Consider the following 21,465-nt stretch of genomic DNA (forward strand, 5'->3'; position numbering starts at 1 on the left):
AATGTACAAAACCTGAATATACTTAGTTGGAACATCGCAGGCCTAAAAGCCAAAATGACCATTAATGAATGGGTTAACATGGTCAGTCGATTCGATATTCTGATGTTCCAAGAAACCTGGTGCACCAGTGGTTTACTACTTGAGGGATTTGCCTGCCATAATAAAACTGTACCCACTCCCGACCTTGGTAGACCAAGTGGGGGCCTATCTATATGGATAAAGATCACTGAAGGCAACAGCATAAAATCAATAGAGACTAATAATGACAATTTCCAGGCTTAGATTTACACGCATGGAATTACGATATGCCTAATAAATTTTTATAATAATGATTTCATCTCGCTGCCAAATAAAAAATTTATTAAGCTATTTGAATTTATTGATAATTTAGTGCATGAAGACAAATATGGTAAATTAGACGGTATTTGTCTGGGGGGGGACTTTAATGCCCATCTGTACAATAGTACAGATATACCTGATATAAGATGTGTTGGGAAAACCCCCTGTAGAAGAGGTGAAGAACTGAACAATTATCTATCCATTCATGACCTAGTCGATGTAATGACAAAAGCTGGGTACGATCCAGATAATCGTCCATTGCCTACCTATAGAGGTCGTGGTTGTTCATCCACCATTGACTATATCTTTATTTCATCTTCCCTTGAAATTTTTTTATTAAAGGCCGAGTTTTAGGCACTAGTCACAGCGACCATAACCCAATTTTTACTACTATTAGATTTTTTAACAAATTTAGGAAACGAAAAGAAATAGGGGCAAAAGATCTGACACCATCTACTGACAAGTTGAAAGTAACCTGGAGAGGGATAGATAATAAAGCTTTACTGGCTCGTACCATAAAATCCCACCGACCACTTATAGAGACATGCCTGTCTAGCACATGCCCTGGAACAGACATTATTCAGGCTTTTACTAGGTTATGTGCCGGAATCAAACGAGAAATTTCTAAACCTGTCATAACTCAGGGCAAGAACCCCAGATGGTTTGACGGCACCTGCTCCAGGGCCAATAGGGCCCTACGTGATGCACTAAAAGCCGAACCAAGGGACATGGCATTAGTAAAACTTTTGAGAGAGCGTTACAAGAAAGCAACTAAAACACGCGCGGAGGTGGTGCTAAAGGAACGGTGGGATTTCCTAGCCTGCGCTGCAGCCCTCAAAGACGTCACGGGGTTCTGGAAAGAGGTGAAAGCATTCAGGTCTATTGGATCAAATATCACTCCAATAAATTGTAACATACTGAGCAACACATGGGTGGAGCATTTCTCTAAAATATACTCAGCTAAAACAGTAAGCATCGACAGTCTCCCTTCACCCTCCAACTTGATCATACTATTATCTGAAGTTGAAGATGCTATACATGAAAGCGCTGGGAACAAAGCTCCAGGCCCAGATGGTTTGTCAATTGATCTTATCAAATCCGAACCCGATCTTTGGTCCCCTCTTTTATGTAATGTTTTTAATAACTTGGTCAATACCTCAATTCCAGAAACCACGAGCATAATAGTACCCATTTTAAGAAAGGGGATAGATCGAACCCTAGCTTCTATCGCCCAATATCTCTGATTGATAACACCTTGAAGATCTTGGGCCGGGTCTTTTTTAACAAAATCAGGAATTGGGCAGAAGAGAAACAAATTTTAAATTGTTGTCAATTGGGTTTTAGGAGCCACGTTGGAACAGTTGAACAGTGCCTAAATGTAAACCTTATATTGGGGAAATACACAGTAGCAAAAAAAGTACCCTTATATTTGGGTTTCATGGACTTAACTTCGGCCTTCGATTTCGTTAACCGTTCACGTTTATGGGAGATTCTTTTAAATTATGGGCTGGACGATGCACTTGTGCACTTTTTGGCATATTTGCACAGAGACCTGAAAGCACGGGTGAGGATTAATAATGAAGGCGAGGTCTCCAGGGATATTTTAATTGGCAGGGGGGTCAGACAAGGGTGCGTTCTGGCCCCCCTGCTTTTTATTCTTTATATTAATGAATTGAATAATTCCCTGATTGAACTGACTAGTGATGTACCAAAAATAAATGGTTACCTGTACCCCGCACTTTTATATGCAGATGATGCGGTCCTTATGGGCCGCACACCTAAAACATTACGTATTTTAATTTCAGGTTTTGTCTCTTTTATGGAAGAGTTGGGATTACGTACCAATTTTAACAAATCTTTCATAATGTCATGTGGACCTAAAAAGTACTGCATAACGAATATAAGAATCGGAAGTGATCTCTTAAAAAGCACTAGCACTTTCCCCTATCTGGGCCTAGTCTTTTCTGACACGGGCTCATGGCAATCGCATGTAGCTAGAGGTAGAAATAAACTTGGCACAGCAATTAACTCCATAATTAGTCTGCGACAACCCAGAAAGGCAGAAGTGGTGTCCCCATTACTGCAGATTTATAGAACCCAGTGTCTGCCTACTGCGACCTACGGTTCTGAAGTTTGGGGGTACGCAGACTGCAGTGGCATACAAGTGGAAGAAAACAGATTTTGCAGAAGGTTACTTGGGGCACAAATTTCATCACCCACCTTTATATGCCACAAAGAACTGAACCTACACTATGTCGAGGACTTTATTAAATCCCGCCCCGCCATATTTTGGTTAAAGATATGGCGAAATCCTGCTGCCACTCTAACCCAACGGATCATCACTGATTGCCTCAGATGTGAGAGGGGTAAATATATACCTTGGCTTAATGCTGTACGTAAAAGCCTAGCCAGCATTCATTTAGAACACACTTTCCTTTTTCCCACTGCTGTTGAAAACATAATTTTAAAATCAGCAAGGGACGCTTTATACGACCTATATCGCAAAGATAGAGTAAAGATCGAGTCTTGTAAGCCATCTATTATTAGATATATGCCTATTTTGAGGACAGCAGGTACCAACTATTCTAAACCACAGGAGTATTTAAGGAAAAACATTGGGAGATGGAACAGGAGCTTGCTCTTCCGACTTAGGGATAACAGTGTAAAATATCTACTCTCCTTTCCGATTGGTTTTAATAAAAATCTGGAGGAGACATTTTGTCCATGTGGTGATGGTTGTAAACAAACACTACCACACTTCCTGTTCTCCTGTAAATTTTATGTAAGGTACACAAAACAATATCTAATCCCCTATTTTAAGGCAAATGAGACGACTAATCATAACTCTGCATATCAAGAAATATTACAACTGGGCTGTGAGGATATGATTTACCGTGTTAGCCCCTTTTTACAAGCAGCTGTCAAATCTCGAGCCTCTATGACTGCCCCGTGATAGGTTTTATCAATTTGCTAAAAATTTTCATTTGACTATGTCTATTTACGATATGTCTATCTTGTATAAAGTTGGTCGGTATAAACCGCTTACTTGTACTATGATTATGTTTACATCTTGCGATTTTTGCACAGTAATGTTGGGGACACTTTTATGGTTCACACAAGGCAAATTATTGCCTATTTGTAATTCATTAATATAGGTATATACAGGGCCTTCTGGTACCCAACAGATTGTAACACATGTGACAAGTCTGTTTTCTTCACAGTCGGATGTTTACAAATTGCCCATTTTGCACAGTGTTTAAAAGTTTACACTTGCGTTTTTTGCACAGTAAGGTTGTTGGTCCTTGTATGAATTATCGGTCAAATTTACTTATTTTTAAAAACTGCACTGATAAGCTGTATGTACAGGTTTTATGACATTCAATTTATAAATTCATCTATATTTTTTAACTATTTTATTCATGAGAGATGATTGTAGTTATATGTGAATTAATAGTGATGTTGTACTTTTATGGATATATATTATATCCGAATAAAGATAAATTGAATTGAATTGAATGGCAAGAAGAGTGGGATGGGTGGGAAAAAGAGAAAAAACGCTCTCTGGAGACTGTGCTGTGCTCACATTCAGAACGCCAAGTTTAACACAAGGGATCCTGCGTAGAAAAGGCTCCAATCACGTGTCCAATTATGGAATTAATGTATTGCCTTTGGACTTCTTTTACCCTCCAATAAACTACATTCCCTATGTAACACAGCAGAGCTTTTCTCAGCCTTCGAACCATCCCCAATTCAGCTTACCTTTGTGTAATATATTTGATATGCTTTCGTCTCTGGAGGATATTGATTGACTTTTAAGTGGAAGTAGCCATGTGGCCCAAATACAAATTCCCAGAATTAATTTACCTGGTCAAATGTTACAAATTATAGCGCCCCTGGTTGATGTTCAACAAGTTGATGCCGAGGCCGGAGATACTCGTGCAGATCTTAACACTGAGAATGGGGAATCCCAAAAAATTCTTAACACCTCTTACGTATGATCACCTAATAGTCATGGTCATCATTTTAGTGTTTCCATTGTTGACTCGCCTCACAATGACTGTGTATCTCAGTGTGTGTCTAGGACCAATCAAATTGAAATTCTCTTTTGGAATGTGGCGGGCCTGAAGACTAAATTGACCAACCCTGCCTGGCTTGAATTTATTCACAATTTTTTTTTTTTTTTAATTTTTTTTTTTTTTTCAAAACAACACAGTATCCCCCCCCCCCCCCGGACCCTCAATCGGGGAACAAGTAACTCATATATTTAACCAACAGAGAGCTGATTTGTACATAAAAGAAAAGAAAAAAAACAAGACATGAAAGGCAAACAGAATTTTGCGATATACGACATATCAATATCCATTTTCCGCAATCAGTTTTCTTGCGTCCAGGCAATCAATGGTGCCCAGATCTTCATACCCCTCATCCTCTTATCCCTCCCTTTGTTCTTATAAATGGCAACCTCTAGACTGCAAGTCGCCAATAGCCGAGCTCTCCATTCGAAGAATGATGGGGGTATTAGATCTATCCAGGCTGAGGCGACACACATCCTGAAGATGGCCATACCAACAAATATCAGCCCCTGTTGCTCGCTTGGACGGCCGTTGTTGGAAACCCCCAACAATACTTCTGTATTTGCAATGTTAATCTTACAATGTAGAATCCTTGATAGAAAGTCGGAGATTTCAGATAGAACTTTAGTTAAAACAGGGCATGAAGCAAACATATGCGTTATATCGGCTGCCGGAAGAGCACATCTTGGACAAAATGTTCCATTCCCCGTCCCCCATTTTGCGAGTCTTTCAGGAGTGTAATAAAGTGAGAAAAATGTTTTGAAAAATTGTGCCTGAAGTTTCATAGACATTAAATGAGTTAATGACATATCATAGGCCTCGCAAGGGATTTGAGATATAACCCCCAGTCTGGTCTGCCATGTCGTCAGATGTTTGTTCATATCATCGGGTAATAGAGCATTTAATCCTGCATATAACTCTCCAATTCTAGGGGTCTTAACTAGTCTCAATTTTTCTATAATATCACACCGATGAAATTTGATAGGGCCACCCGTTTTCCTACTTAAAAAATCTCTCACCAGGAGAAATTTAAAAAAATCCTGATTTGTCAGATGGAACTCAATTTTTAATTCATTGAATGATTTTATTCCCCTATCAGAAAAAAAACAACCTAGTCGTTTAACACCTAGTTCAGCCCATCTTTGTATATATATGTCATGAAATATTTCTGGAAGATCCACGTTCTGAAGTACGGGGGTATAATATGAATATCGACCTAGACCGATTAGTTTTTTTATATTACGCCATACTTCGAAAATGCTGGAAATAGTGAAGTAGTCATCGTTCATATGGCGCCACAGACAACCAATACTGTCTTCACCCAAGATTAGTTCTTGCGGGGTGGGTGTAATGTGACCCATTGGGTTCTCCATTAAGAGACTATTGCTGTATTTTAGTACAGTGGCCCAATAGTATAGTTTAAAGTTTGGTAGTGACCATCCCCCACGTTCTCTAGGTAAAGTGATCCATCTAAGTGCTCTACGTGATTTATTATATCCCCAAATAAAATGTGAAAACATAGAATCGATGTTTTTAAAAATTAGTGGGGAAAATTCAAGACAGATGGCTCTAAAAAAATATAAGAATTTAGGAAAAAATAACATTTTAACCACATTACATCTTCCACCAATAGTTAAATGTAGATTGTGTAGCCGAGATAATTCTTTTTTAGTTTGAATTATTAGGGGTTGAATGTTATCTTCCACAAGGTTTTCGATTTTAGCACTAATGCTTACCCCGAGATATGTTGCTTTATCAACAATCCTCATATCATTCATAATGATTTTATTATTTACTACTATCTGGGTTTTGCTGGAATTCAATTTATATCCAGAGATTTGGCCGAAATCCAATGCCTCTAGCTCTATATGTTTCATCGCTTCGATAGGATCACTTGTAACAATAGCTATGTCATCTGCGTAGCCCAAGCATTTTATTTCTAGATCGCGTATTTTAATGGGAGGTATTGAAGTTTTAAATTTTAATCTTTGTATAAATACATCGATATAGATGGCAAACAAGAGGGGTGAACAAGGGCATTCCTGTCTTGTACCCCTATGAATGGTAAAGCTGTCAGACAATATGCCATTTATCAAGACTCGGGCAGTGGGGTTTATATAGAGTTGTTTAATTGCCTGTATATATTTTGCTCCAATCCCGCAATTTGCCATTGCTGCCCATAAAAATTTCCAGGATACCCTGTCAAATGCTTTTTCTGCATCCAACAGTATAAGCGACATAGGGTCACCTGTCACTCCTGTGTAGTCAAAAAGGGAAATTACTCTTTGTATATGATCGGTTGTGGATCTCCCAGGAATAAAGCCGTGTTGTTCTTCCAAGACAATTTTATGAATAATGGGTGCCAATCGGGCTGCTAAGATTTTAGAGTAAATTTTTGAATCCCCATTAATCAAAGTAATCGGACGATAAGAGCCCATTTCTTTAGCGTCTTTTTTTTTTTCGGGAAGACAATAATTTTAGCGTTTGACAAAGATTTCGGTGGGTTCCCTCCCTGAAAAATATGTTGAAAAAGTAGTGTTAGAATGTTTTTTAGTTGAGGGGCAAATTTAGCATAAAATTCAGTAGGGATTCCGTCCGTGCCCGAAGCTTTTCCCTTAGATAGGCCAGTAATTGCCATTAATATTTCTTCCCAGGAAATTGGGCTATCTAGGAATTCCTGGTCATCTGATTGCAAGTATTCAGGGATTGACCGATCTAAATAAGTTTTGGGGTCCCCGCTATCGTTATCATCTTCATGGTATAATTCCCTATAGAACTTCTGAAAAGCCATTCTTATTTCCGCGGGTTCAGATCTTAGGCCCATATCTGGATCTCTAATTTCTTTAATTAAAGCGGATGAAGTTGCTTCTCGAGTTCTAACAGCTAGCTGATGCCCCACTGTTTCGTTAAACTCGTATATTTTTTTCATATTGGCGTTAGCCCGAGCAATAGCTTTTCCAACAAATATTTCGGAGATATAATTTTTATCTATTGTCACTTTACCCATCTCATTATCTATCGTCCTGCCTTCCTGTATTGCTTTAGTTAGATCCTCTTCAGCTCTTCGTAGATCTTGCTCTAATAATGCCATGTTTTGTTTTTCCCTTTTATTATTTTTTAAGGAGAATTTCAAAGTTTCACACAAGCCTTCAAGGTATCCCATACTACATCGATTGAAGTAGATCCAACATTTTCTTCAAGGAAAACCGGGATCCATGTACACATTTGTTGACAGTATGCATCATTATAGAGTAATGCTCTTTCAAATGTCCATATATTAATTTTGGATCTCGTTGGAGAAATCATGAGGCTGAGTATTAGAGGATTATGGTCCGACAGAACTCTAGCTAATCTGTCGATATGATAATTTGATCTCAGAGAATTGGACATAAGCATATAATCAAGACGTACCTGTTTTAAATGAGGGAATGAGAAAAAAGTATATCCAGGATCTGTAGGATATTTAGTTGACCACCCATCAATTAAACCATGAAGCAGGCACATTTCTTTTAAAGCATTAAAAACTTTACGTTTCCTACCCTGATATATAAATCTTTGATCCGAAAGCCATCCGTTAGGTAAATGGATGTTTAGATCTCCACAAATAATCATGGGTAGAGGCCAGTGTGTTAACTCATTAGAGATCTGGATCAATACCTCTGGATCATCACTATTACTTCCATATATTGTGCATATAGTTAGTTTTTCTTCCCCATTATTAATATGGCATTCGGCTATTACGAATCGTCCAAGTGTATCTGCAACAGTTCGAGGGAATTGCACTCCCCCGCCCTTCGCTAAGATAGTGACCCCTTTAGTGCGTGTCCCCCGAGTTGTGGCGGCAATCATTCGATATCCGAGTGTTTTTAGTAAATGATGTTGAGCCCCCTCGATATGTGTCTCTTGAAGACAAGCAATAGCAGCCCCAGTAGCTTTAGGACCTTCTGAAACTTTCTGTCTTTTCTTTAGATCGTTAAGACCGCAGACATTCATAGATAATATGATGAGTCTAGCCATTATAGTTTTTTATTCTCCCGACACGTTCAGATTTACTGAATTTTTCTTTTTTAATAATCTCTAAATGATAACTATATAGTTTGTGATGGTATTGAATCATGCTCTCCTTCCCTTTGAGTGAATCCTTGTTCCCCCCCTCTCTCCTCCTCCTTCTCCCCAACCCACCACCCCCCTCCCTCCCAGCCAACAAGTGAGGCATCCTAGGTGCCGAGGTACCCAAGTATGGGCGTCTGAGTGATTCACCCCCCAAGTGGCCCACTCCTGTGTACCATGGAAAAGCGAGTGATGACAAATTTAATAGATCATCTCTATAGACTAACTAAGTTTGTTCTATTATAATCTGGATTCATAGATTGTTACGATAGCGGACCCCTTGGACCTTTTCACTCCAATATTTCAAACAATCAGAATTAAGGTACTTTTTTACACAAATATCATTTTCTGTCTACAATTTTTTTCCTTTGGATGGATTATCAAAATATCTTGGTTCGGGTTCAGATATTTCCTTTAAATATTCTTGTGCTTGGATATCACTTATAAAGCTTCTCGTAGTGCCTTTATAGATTATTTTTAGTCTCGCTGGATTTTGAAGGTAAACAGTTGCACCCATTTTTTCAAAGGGTGTAAATAACTGTCGCATCTTCCACCGTCTCTCTATGGTGGAGTGTGCGAAATCTGGTCTAACAAAGAATTTAAATCCTTTATATTCTATTTGAGATGTTGGTCTGGCTAATTTATAAATGGATTCACGAAGGAGGAAGTTCCCAAAGTTAATTAGTATTGCTCTAGGGTATTGTTGAGGTTTCTGAGAATGTTTAGATAACATCAAAGGGAATCGATGAGCTCTCTGTATTTCCTTGTCCAGATCCCAACCTTCAAGTTCCGGGAAGGTGGATTTAAGAAGCGTGATCATGAAACCTCTTGCAACGTTTCCTTCGGATCCTTCGGGAATTCCAAGAAACCGCAGATTGTTTCTTCTCGATCTGTTTTCATAATCCTCGATTTTAAGCATAAGGTCCTTTATGATCCCGTCATGTTCTATTTCTTTTTTGCGGAGATCGATAACATCGGTTTCCAAGTTTTCTGTACGTGTTTCTACAGAGACCAATCTGTCTGAGATCTCAGTGCATGTATTACCAATTTTCTTAATTGCACCTTGCAGTTTTTCGATGGCATCATGATTTCTTTGGTTGTCTTCCTTAAGATCTTTGTGGAGATAATTAATTGAACTCAGGATTTCACCAAGCGATGGTTCCACTGTTAAACCAGAGTTTTTCAGATTGAAGTTCCCCCCTTTTATCTCTTCCAAGTCTGAACATTGTTGTTTCATTTCATCCATACTCTGTAAGAGGGGATTTTCCTGTGTAGAACCTATTTTTCTTTTGACCATGTCAGTTCCAATACCGGGATCATTAATTTCATTGTGAATTGCTTTGTTATGTCTTTGATGTTTAGATCTTTTTTTCCCTAATCTTTTCCTGGGAGTTGTACCTGGGAGTGTTTTTGCCAGATTTTCGAGAATCAGGGGAGTTTAAATTATCGTCAATTTGTCCAGAGCTCAAATCGCTTGAATCTGTAATAGCACTAGGTTCGCTTGATGTAGACAATCCAGTTTCGTATATATCGGAGTCCGAGTCTTCCTCAGTAGTTGCTTTATTTGCGGACAGTTTTTGATTCTCACCTGAGGCATGATCAGAGGCAAGTTCCTGTAGTATTGATCTTATCGGCTGATCCTTGTTGCTATTGTTTGGTACTTGATGCTTAATTCTTGTTTTGTGTTCGATTAGTGTAATCTTTGCCCCTTCTTTTTTCTGAGTAGGTACAGGGATAAATCTGCCAGAGGCGGAATGCTGATCGATATCTTTCTCAGAATTTAAAGATCCAAGATCCATAGTGTCAGCACATCCCGGGAATTCATCTCTGGCACTGTTCATATCGCTATTTGGACCGCTAGGATTTTTGTCATGTATCTCTTAATCTCCAGATTTACTAAGACAATCCTTTGGTAGAGGGCTAAAGATAGTAGATATTCTAGGTTGGGAGGTTATCGGTTGCCCAGTAATTTTAGCAGCAGCTTTTAGGTTTTTGATTGTTTGGAGTCGTTGTGCTTTCTTAACTAACAATTCCGTGTCGGAAATATCCTCTTGCCTTTTCTCATCCGTAAATTCTTTTTGTTTTATTTTCGCCTTTACCTTTCCATTTTCATTCTCTTTTTCTTTTTGTAGGTTTTTTTTCCTTTTCTTTACTTTTCTCTTTCCATTTATTTCGCTCTTGAGTTTCTTGAACCTTAAGTCTTGTATTCCTTTCAACATTATTCTCTTTAGCCTTAGACCCTCTTGTTTCCGGTCCCTTTAGCTGCCCATTATTTTTTTGCGATATTGGTGATATTCGCATCTGTTGAATAATCATAGAATTCCCTAAGTCATGTGCATCATGTACGTTATGAGCATCTTCTATGTTATTCAGATTCTTTTTAGTATTTGCAGATAATTGTATATCTACCTCTCTTTGTTTCTTCTGTGAATTCTGCTCACCGCCCGTCAATTGAATAACCGTTACAGGGACATGTCTCTCATGTTTCTCAGCGGATGCTGTAAGTTCATGTTGCATCAGAGCGTTTGGATCATCTTCTACTGCTGCTGTTGCCATATCTCGTACTATCCGTGTCTTTATCTGTATCTTAATCTGTATCTGAATGGATCTGCTATTCTGTATCTGTGGCTTACTGGCACGGTTTATTGGTATTTCCACAGCCCCCGTTGTCTTCTTTGTCCCTTCTCTCGTTTTTATCTATTCGATTGCCCAGTATAGCCAGGCTTTCTTTTTCCTTTTCTTTTTTTTCTGTTTACTTGTTTTATGTACTATAACAGAGTTCAAACTGCTTATATTTAGACTGTTTGTTATCACCGTGGATTCAAAGGACTCAAAGAGTTCAACAGGGTCATAAGATTCAGCTCCTAGCTGCTTTCGCAAACCAGCTCTTTCCCTCGTTGTCTCTCTCCCATTCCCTGGGTTTGTCGAGAGCATTCAAAGGCACTCTAAATCACTTGGAGGCCGAGGGGTTTCCTTGGCGACGCAATGCAATGCAATACCAGGAAATTCACAGGTGTGCCAGCGTGCGTGCGTAGCGCGTGACACGTAGCCGACACAGAAATAAATACGGTCGCTCCGAGTCTGCTGATGACGCCCAAGACAAAGAAACCGGCAACAGCGTGAACACAACGCCACAAACAAAATGCGACCACGCTCAATATCGGGAGCTGCAGATTCGAGAGAAAATCCCACACAGACGCTCTAACGATCCTCCGCACAATGAGAGTTTATCATTGAGCCAGTAAGTACTTTCTCTGTGGTTTTTTTAGTTAAGAGAATCGTGTCCCGTAGCTCCACTGTGTTGCCCCTTTAATGTCTTTCAATGTCTCACTCAGCACTCTGCACATATCGTCTTGCTTTCAAAAGCCTGCCGTTTTTTTTTTTTAACGTATTTCACCGAACACCCGGGATCCCAGTGCAGTTACAGGTGGTAAGCGGTATATAGATAGTAGAAACTAGTAAATACTAGTAGATGCTAGATGTAGATGTAGATTATATACAGCAAGAGCAGACAATAATTGGCAAATCTCAAAAGGGACCGATGCCAGGCAGACAGACGGGCGGGCAATTAGATTAGATTAGACTAGATTGGACTCAGGCTCAGAAACAAGCTCAGGGACGTAGGCAAGCAAATTTCAACTCAATACAAACAGTTTAGCAGGTCGTTCGTTGCCGGTCGTAATCCTTACTACATCGTCGTTTTCTCTCCTCTTAGTCAGCCCATCCTTTTCCACATCTCTTTATTCTCTCGTCCACTCCATCTCCTTCCCCTTCTCACATTCTGCACACAGGAGTGAGCCACACAAGGTGAGACTGAACCGACCTCTCACTCAGGCGCCATCTTGCCTTCTTTAGACAAATTTGATATTATTTGTATTCAAGAAACCTGGGTAGATCAAACAAAAAATACTAATGGGCTTAAAACTTTTTTTTACCCCGGCGGTTCCATCTAGCCAGGGAAGGAAAAAGGGTGGTTTATGTATATATATCTCCTATAGGTTGAATGCATGTAAGATAGATTTTGTGGAGTCCAAAACTTATTACCAGGTGCTTAAAATGTGCATAGATAATTCTCATTGAACAGTATTAATACATTTTTATAATAACATACCTGTTTTGGACATTGAACAAATTCTGAAGCATTTACAGAAAGATCTGGATAATATCCACAAGATCAGTAATAAAGATCTTTGTATAATCTGCGGAGGGGATTTTAATACTGGACCTTGTCTAGACGCTGCAGGAGATATCTGTGGTATAGCACTATGTGACGATAATGATTTGTCCCATTTCCTGCATTCTGCTCTTGGCGACTGCCTAAATCTGCTTAAATATGCTTTGGATTTGGATTTTGTAAATGATCTTTGTCTGCCACCAATCCCGTTTAGCAGTACTTTTAATGGCGTGGTCTGTCTTCAGTTATAGATCACATATTAGAATCAAATAGATATGCAGACAGAATACATCATTTTAAAATACATCCTGTTGCTTTTAGTGAGCATTATCCTGTTAGTGTCTTCATAGACCTTCCTGCTAAGGTATTAACCGGTAAAAGCCGGGCTATTCAACTTGCGGAAGATATCGTTTTCAACAGACTGAATGATTATACAGTTCAGTGGGTGGGCGTTGACTCGTTACAACTATGTAAGTCACTTTTAAGTAGCTGTAAAGATGACTTCTTGGTTTGTCTCAATGAAACTACAAGCAAGTTGACTGTTCTTAGTTCTTTTAGAAATATATCCCAGTCCATACAAAACAAATTACTATCAAAAAGGCAAAGACCGGACATAGGAATTATGGCAAAATCTTAAGCAAGCCTCAGATCTGAAAGATACAAAAGGCTTTTGGAAGGCAGTGAATGCACCATTTCTTGTCTCTAGGAAATTACCTAGTATTGAAATCACACTGGGGGAGGATCAATGGGTGACTCATTTCTCTAGTCTCTATTGTAATCTGGTAGATCCCCAAAATGAAGAGGTCTTGAGAATAAACCCCCCAAGCTATCTTTCAATTGATATTGACTTCAATGTTAATGAGGTGATTGTAGCTATAAATGCGAGTAAGGGAGGCAAAGCACCGGGCCCGGATAGTATACCCGTGGATCTGTTTAAATCTTGCCCCGTGCTTTGGGGCCCACTGTTAACTATGGTCCTGAGGGCTTGCAGTACCCAGGGATTCACAGCAACTTGGACGGAGTCCATTCTTGTCCCCATTAATAAGAAAGGCAACCGTAATGACCCCGCCTGTTACACCCATATCACTCTTGGATTCTCTTGTAAAGGTGGCCGTGCGTGTTGTCTTAAATCGTTTGCAGCTTTGGGTGGAGGAAAACGATATAATTTCAGAGTTACAGTATGGATTTCGTCAAGGCCCGGGTACTGTCGAACAGAGCCTGAACTTGAATCTCCTGATGGGAAAATATATTTAGGCCAAAAGGGGGAGTTTATTTTTGTGTTTTGTCGATTTGAGCTCAGCTTTTGATTGCGTCAATCACCAGAAGCTATGGAGTATATTAGAGACCATGGGGGTGGATTTGTCAATTCTAAAGCCGTCTTACTTAGACGCTAGGGCCCGGGTTTGAGACGGAAGAAGTGGCAAATTCAGCCAGAGTTTCCCTGTTAGGCAGGGGGTGTGGCAGGGGTGTGTGCTAGCCCCCCTTCTGTTTACACTCTATATTAACAGCTTGGGAGCAACTCTGAGAAGTGTACGCCAGGACCAACCAGGCATTGGTATTCGGCCAATTGGAGCATTGCTGTATGCGGACGATTCTGTCCTCTTGACCCGTACCCCCCTTGGCCTACAGAAAATTGTCTCTAGCTTTTCTGCCAATATGTTAGATCTTGACCTTAAAGTAAACATTAATAAAACATTCACAATGAAATGTTGTAATCCCAACGTGAAGTGCCGCAATTTTTATAATAATAACAGGAAACTGGACTTCACTCGTCACTTTTCTTACTTGGGAGTTGTATTTGAAAGAAGGGGCCTATGGGCAAAAGCTATTGACTCCAGAAAATTGTTATTTTGCAAAGCCATAGGTGCATTGATACATTTTACTAGAAAGCTAGGGAAGCGTTCAATTGCTGATTTGTTAATAATCTATAAAGCCAAATGCATACCTATTGCCATGTATGGAGCTGGCATCTGGGGCTATGCCAAAGTTGCGTCTTTACAGCTGGTAGAAAATAGATTCCTAAGATACCTTTTAGCAGTAGCGAGTAGCACTGCTATTTTTATCTGTCATGCTGAGTTGACGTGTCCGGCTTGATTAAAATGCAGCGTATCCTATTATGGCATAAGGTTTGGACAGGCATTTCAACTACCTTAAATCGGGACGTGATTAACCACTGTCTGTCTCTTCATGGGGTAGACTGTATTCCCTGGATCACATATGTTAAGAAATTCGTAAATGACCTAGGACACCCGGAGTATTTTGTTAATCCTGACAGTTTGAATCATGTCACCAGGAATGAATTCAAGTTGTTCTGCATTGATCATTTGGAGAATACTAGATTGTCCAGAAATAGAATGACGCCTTCAGTTTGAGCAAATCAATTGATTTTGACCCAATCAGGAACGCAGCCCCATCTGATAAACACCATAGGAATTTACGATAGGTTGCCATTGACCCGTTTACGCCTAGGACGTTTTCACATTAGGGTCACTTTTCCAAATATAAACGACTGGTCTCGTTCCTTATGCCTATGCCCCTGTGATAATATGTCTGTACAGTCCACAATTCATGTTATGTTTTTTTGTACGTTTTATACTCTGCTTAGGAAAAGATGAATTTTACCTATTTTAAAAGTGTACGGCTTGAGACAATGCCGGCCTGCTTTTTTAAAGTTGCATCTTTTAAATGATGAAACTGTGAGTGATCACATAGCTAAATATTTGAAAGGGGTGGTTAGACATGGGATGGCCCCTCTTTCCTCTACATCGCTTGTGATTCTTTTTCCTTTTATTTAAATTGTTATGATGTAATTTATGTTTTAGGTGCATTGTGCTTTTATGGTTTAATATGTCCTAAATCGAATAAAGCGTATTCTGTTCTGGCTATTTTGATTTGTTTTGACTTATAAAAAACACTTGTGCTCATCTCAAAACTTAAAAAACCGTGCCACCATGTGGTGGACTATCCCTAGAGCCGGTGCTGACAATTAACTGCTGGTGCCGAGCACCGGAAACCACCGGCTCAAATTAAGGCCTGATGCAGCAGCATCAGCCTTCAGCGCCTCAGTCCTCTGGGGTTGAAATATTCTGGGGTACAGCTTTAGCCGAGCACTTGAAGCAGGTCAAGATCTAATCTGAGAAGGGTCTGCACCCAGCAGCATTTTGGGTTCTGGGGAGGTACCGTGCTACCTCCAAACCGAAAGCACTTCCTTGAAAAACAACTTGTTACATTCCAAGCGCAATGCAAGGTGGCAGGTGTGTGCAGCATGTAATCTACAGCAATACATGTTGTAAACACGTACATGTAATGAAGAGAAAAAAAGTTGATTTTTTTAAAAAAAATATTAGAAAGATTTATTTTTCTGTTACTAAAGTGTTAGGAGGCGCCGCACACAGGAAGAGAATAACGATTTTTGTCAAGTTTTCCAAATTAAATAAGCAAGTTCTCATGATAATGATAAAGCGACCACAGGGAGTTATTTTGTACAAAAAAACTTTACCAACTTTTTTCTTCACATAATATATAAACAAGTTTACAGTAAAAATAAAGTACAAAAAAAGTTATAAAACATTAAAAACCATGTACAAGTTACATAGCAGAACAGTGGGCAGTCTAATAGCATTCTGATAAATATTAAATACAACTGCGATTGTAAGACAGCAGGGAAGGGACAAAAGGCCATTTTTACCAACTAGTGCAATGCTAAACGCGACGAGCATTTTTCTGTACAAGTACTCCTTTACAGAAGATGCATGATGTTCAGATGTAGCGTAGGGGCTCAGCCCCTCGAACATACGAGTGCATACATTATATGGAGCGAGACTCAAACACTATGTTAACATAACATATTGCTCCAGTCTTCATTTGGCAACTCCACCCGTAAACAGGTGGCGGTACTAAAGGTCCCAGAGACTAAAACAGTAGCGATGGAGCGCCTGGGCCAGTGTCCCGAAGACGTGGTCAAATGGTGGACGTCACTGGACCCGTGGAGTCGGCTTTGAGGTAGATGGCTTTTAGCGTCAACTCACACTCCTCGCGGTTCTGCCCTTCAACACTCTTGCGTATTCCATAGCCGAAGTAGATTGCGAAACCTGCCAAGGCATTAGAATGAGGAGTCATTTTACCAGAATTTAAAGACTCACCAGAGTTTGTCCAGCAGTGCAAATGTCCCATCTTACAATCCTTCCACCCGTCCCACTGGTCAACTAACAGCACTTGTGCACGGGGAATCCAACCCACAATGCAAATATTCCATTTTACAATCCTTCCACCCGTCCCACTGGTCAACTAACAGCACTTGTGCACGGGGAATCCAACCCACAATGCAAATATTCCATTTTACAATCCTTCCACCCGTCCCACTGGTCAACTAACAGCACTTGTGCACGGGGAATCCAACCCACAATGCAAATATTCCATCTTACAATCCTTCCACCCGTCCCACTGGTCAACTAACAGCACTTGTGCACGGAGAATCCAACCCACAATGCAAATATCCCATCTTACAATCCTTCCACCCGTCCCACTGGTCAACTAACAGCACTTGTGCACGGGGAATCCAACCCACAATGCAAATATTCCATCTTACAATCCTTCCACCCGTCCCACTGGTCAACTAACAGCACTTGTGCACGGAGAATCCAACCCACAATGCAAATATTCCATTTTACAATCCTTCCACCCGTCCCACTGGTCAACTAACAGCACTTGTGCACGGGGAATCCAACCCACAATGCAAATATTCCATTTTACAATCCTTCCACCCGTCCGACTGGTCAACTAACAGCACTTGTGCACGGGGAATCCAACCCACAATGCAAATATTCCATCTTACAATCCTTCCACCCATCCCACTGGTCAACTAACAGCACTTGTGCACGGGGAATCCAACCCACAATGCAAATATTCCATCTTACAATCCTTCCACCCGTCCCACTGGTCAACTAACAGCACTTGTGCACGGGGAATCCAACCCACAATGCAATCCTTCCACCCATCCCACTGGTCAACTAACAGCACTTGTGCACGGGGAATCCAATCCACAATGCAAATATTCCATCTTACAATCCTTCCACCCGTCCCACTGGTCAACTAACAGCACTTGTGCACGGGGAATCCAACCCACAATGCAAATATTCCATCTTACAATCCTTCCACCCGTCCCACTGGTCAACTAACAGCACTTGTGCACGGGGAATCCAACCCACAATGCAATCCTTCCACCCATCCCACTGGTCAACTAACAGCACTTGTGCACGGGGAATCCAACCCACAATGCAAATATTCCATTTTACAATCCTTCCACCCGTCCCACAGCACTTGTGCACGGAGAATCCAACCCACAGTACAAAGTTCACATCTCATCTTAAAATCCTTGCACTCGTGCATGGAGAATCCAACCCACACTACACATTTCCCATCTGACACACCTTCCACCCCGTCCCACTCGTTAACTCACAGGACTTGTGCATGGAGAATCCAACCCACAATGCAAATATTCCATCTTACAATCCTTCCACCCGTCCCACTGGTCAACTAACAGCACTTGTGCACGGGGAATCCAACCCACAATGCAAATATTCCATCTTACAATCCTTCCACCCGTCCCACTGGTCAACTAACAGCACTTGTGCACGGGGAATCCAACCCACAATGCAAATTTCACATCTTAAAATCCTTCCACCCCGTCCCACTGGTCAACCCACAGCACTTGTGCACAGGGAATCCAACCCACAATGCAAATATTCCATCTTACAATCCTTCCACCCGTCCCACTGGTCAACCCACAGCACTTGTGCAAGGAGACTCCCACCCAAGGTGCAATATTTACCTATTATCATCCAGACTCCAAACCGGGCCCAAGTCATGGCATCCAGCTGCATCATGAGGTAAATGTTCACAAACACACTGAAGAGAGGGAGGAGGGGGAGAGCAGGCACCTGCAAGACAACAAGGCAAGAGGTAAGTCAACACCCAGGAACCGGTGCGCTGCCACACACAGCGCGCGCGCTTACACAAGCGAAACAAGTCACTTCAAGGAAACAAGCCTTCTAGAAGCTCTCAATGTTGGACTTTCAAACTGGACGCTGCACAAGTGAAGGACAGAAGGAGGGCGTAAGTACGGCACAAAGCTGAAAATATGGAGACGGTCTTGAAATGACAGGAAAATGCTTTGTATTGTAGACAGGACAACAAAGAAAGATGTGCAGTTCCTACAAAGTGGAAGGTCTGGAGGAGAAGGGTTATCCAAAACCAGACTCTCACCAATGGAATGTGAGTGCACAAGGGATGGGGGTCCCTTAAGGGTGGAACTAAAACCCTCACACACCCAGCAAGCTAGGTGTCATGCTTCATCATCTGGGTTTGCTCCTCGTCGGGTCGGCGGTGCAATACCCGACGGGCACCCATAAAGGGGCTCTTTGCCGGAGATCTTTTGTTACCTGCCGTTTGGTGCGTGTGAGGGCCCGTGCGTGTAGATGTGTGCGAGTGAGTAAAAAAGGTTGGTTAGTCTGAAGTACGACTTTATTGACTCAGTAAACCACCTTATTAAAAAGGTTGAGTGGCGTTAAAGTTAAAGTCCTCACAAAGGGAGGAGTGGCTAGCTGCGCTCTACTCTTCTGGTCAACATGTTTCGCGCCCAATGGGTCAGGAGGATCCCTTGGCGCTTCGTCAGGACCGGTGATACAATAGTGATATGTGCAAGAACTATCTACAGTGTGGTGTACTAGGGTGGGTGTAAATTGACTACCCACCCACTACTGGTTCCCCTATTTGTCTGTATTCTGATATCAAGGGGGTAACCTAATCCTAATATAAAAAACCTCATCATCTGGTACATGGCGCGTCGTCAAGGGGAGAAACACATTCGTTTCAGTTTGTAGTCCCCCTGGAGGTCCGTTAATCTGCCCACGTCGCCTTCCGGTTTCGATCAATAGTCAACAGTGAATCCATGAGAAGAGACCCTAACCGTGCTTCTGACACTGGCCAATCACATCCCTTTGCCTCCTTAGCCTCCAGATAGGCTGAACACCAGCACTGTGTGCTGATTTCAAAGGTACCGAGAAACAAAAGAGGAATGCAGCAGAGGCAGAGTGGCACTACAGCAAAACAAAAGGCAGAGATGGGACAGAGCAGAAAGAAAACACAGACCACACTTCTCGCACACTCGGTCCTACCTTGAAAGACAGACGAGCAGCGCTCTCCGGCTGCCTCCAAATCAGCCCCGTGATTACAGCGCAGACCACCAGAAGGAAAACACATGCCGCAATCCAGCCCACGCTGCCCGCCAGCAGCGCGTCGAGCTTCACCGACAAGATGATACAAAGGACGATGAACACAAGAGCTGCAAGAGAAGAAACACGGGGAGAACCAGCGAGCTCTCGTTAGAGGAGGGCCTCCAGCGCATCTCAGCTTCCATGATCTCCAATCAATCAATCAATCAATCAATCAATCAGGGGACTCGTGCAGCGCGGCATGTCACCCGAGAGGTGATATTCCAAATCGTAGGCCTCGGATGAGGACATTCCTAGTTCTACAGGCAGAATTTTCAGCAGGGGTGAGGTGCCAATGTGTTAACATCAACCCCCCCCCCCCCCGTCCATAACAAAACACCAGCTCTCTGCACCTCCAGGATGAAAGGTAACCTTAGCTCAGAGAGGAGAGGGGTGATTCTAGCGCAGTGAACCCCTCCTTCAGGGCTCTGTGCACAGCATTCCTCAGTCTGGGCGCTGCTTTTAATATATGTTAATGCACATGGAAACCTGGGGGCAGATTTCTTCAAAACTGAAATTTGCTTCTACCAGCCAGTCCCGTCTACTGCGGGATTTTAGTTTCGACCCGTTTTATAACGTGAGACCCTTGAGATCTCAGCGGTACCCAAACACGGATTCTAACCTCGCCAAGATCACCAAGATTAAAATACCTTTATGGAAGGTGACTTTGAGTCAGTTTTAAGCCACTTGCACCTTTTTACTTCACTCAAAACAAAAACCAGCTCCGCTGCAAACAGCAAAATGAGGCAGTTAGGGAAGACACCAGCTGCACCGCCCTCCTATACACACATATATGAACAGAATTTGTAAATTCAGTTTGCCCACCTCTTTGTTCCACTGCCTTAAGACCATACAAATCTAGAACATATAAATAGCACAAAGAGAGGCAAAAACTCCAAAGTGTAAAGACTTTACAGTAGACACTTGAGGACTCGAGTGTCCACTGTACAGTGTTTACACTTTGGAGTTTTTGCCTCTCTTTGTGCTATTTATATGTCCGCTGTGATCAGGCATCGAAGCACCCCGTGGAGGCGCTCGGCTTCCAGGGTGGGACCCCCATGAGGCAGGTCACCAAGCAGGCTGGTGAGTGAAGGTTCTTTTAACCTGCATGTCTGCAAGTGAGAGAGTCCAGAGGGTGATATGTTAGCTACAGGAAGTCCCCGCTCTTGCTGTTTGATAGATACAGTCAAGGGAAGACGAGCCAGCTTTCTCTCGCCCTTCTTCCGTTTATGACAGTTTTACAAATCCTCCAAACTTGAAATGTCATGGTTGAATCTCCCTTTATGAACAGGAGTAGGTACAGATAAACACTCCAGCAGAAGGGGGGTTTACATGTAATGGTTCCGTTTCAAGAGGGAAGTCACCATGCCACTTGTAGGCCTGGCAGAGGGGTGAGCTGCTTCCAGGCCTCATCGGCAGCTGCTGGGGGTCCTGCAGAGTCAGGTGATAAGAGGCAGCAAGACTCCACTGCAGAAGGACTCTTCAGACCTGTGCCATC

General features: G+C 41.7%; 1 protein-coding gene across 1 annotated transcript in view; it reads right to left on the minus strand.

The window, feature by feature from the left end:
• Positions 1-16,171: 16,171 nt before the first annotated feature.
• The window catches only part of SLC7A3 (solute carrier family 7 member 3), a 68,700-nt gene continuing 63,406 nt past the window's right edge, over positions 16,172-21,465 (minus strand). Inside the window, exons 10-12 of the mRNA XM_085608400.1 lie at positions 19,872-20,038; positions 18,527-18,635; positions 16,172-16,787 (exon numbers count right to left, since the gene is read on the minus strand). Coding sequence (XP_085464526.1) covers positions 16,657-16,787; positions 18,527-18,635; positions 19,872-20,038 — 407 coding nt within the window. The 3' untranslated portion in view covers positions 16,172-16,656. The remainder of the gene's footprint in view (positions 16,788-18,526; positions 18,636-19,871; positions 20,039-21,465) is intronic.

This window comes from Triturus cristatus, chromosome 5_2, assembly GCF_964204655.1.
Source record: "Triturus cristatus chromosome 5_2, aTriCri1.1, whole genome shotgun sequence".
Classification (NCBI taxonomy): domain Eukaryota; kingdom Metazoa; phylum Chordata; class Amphibia; order Caudata; family Salamandridae; genus Triturus; species Triturus cristatus.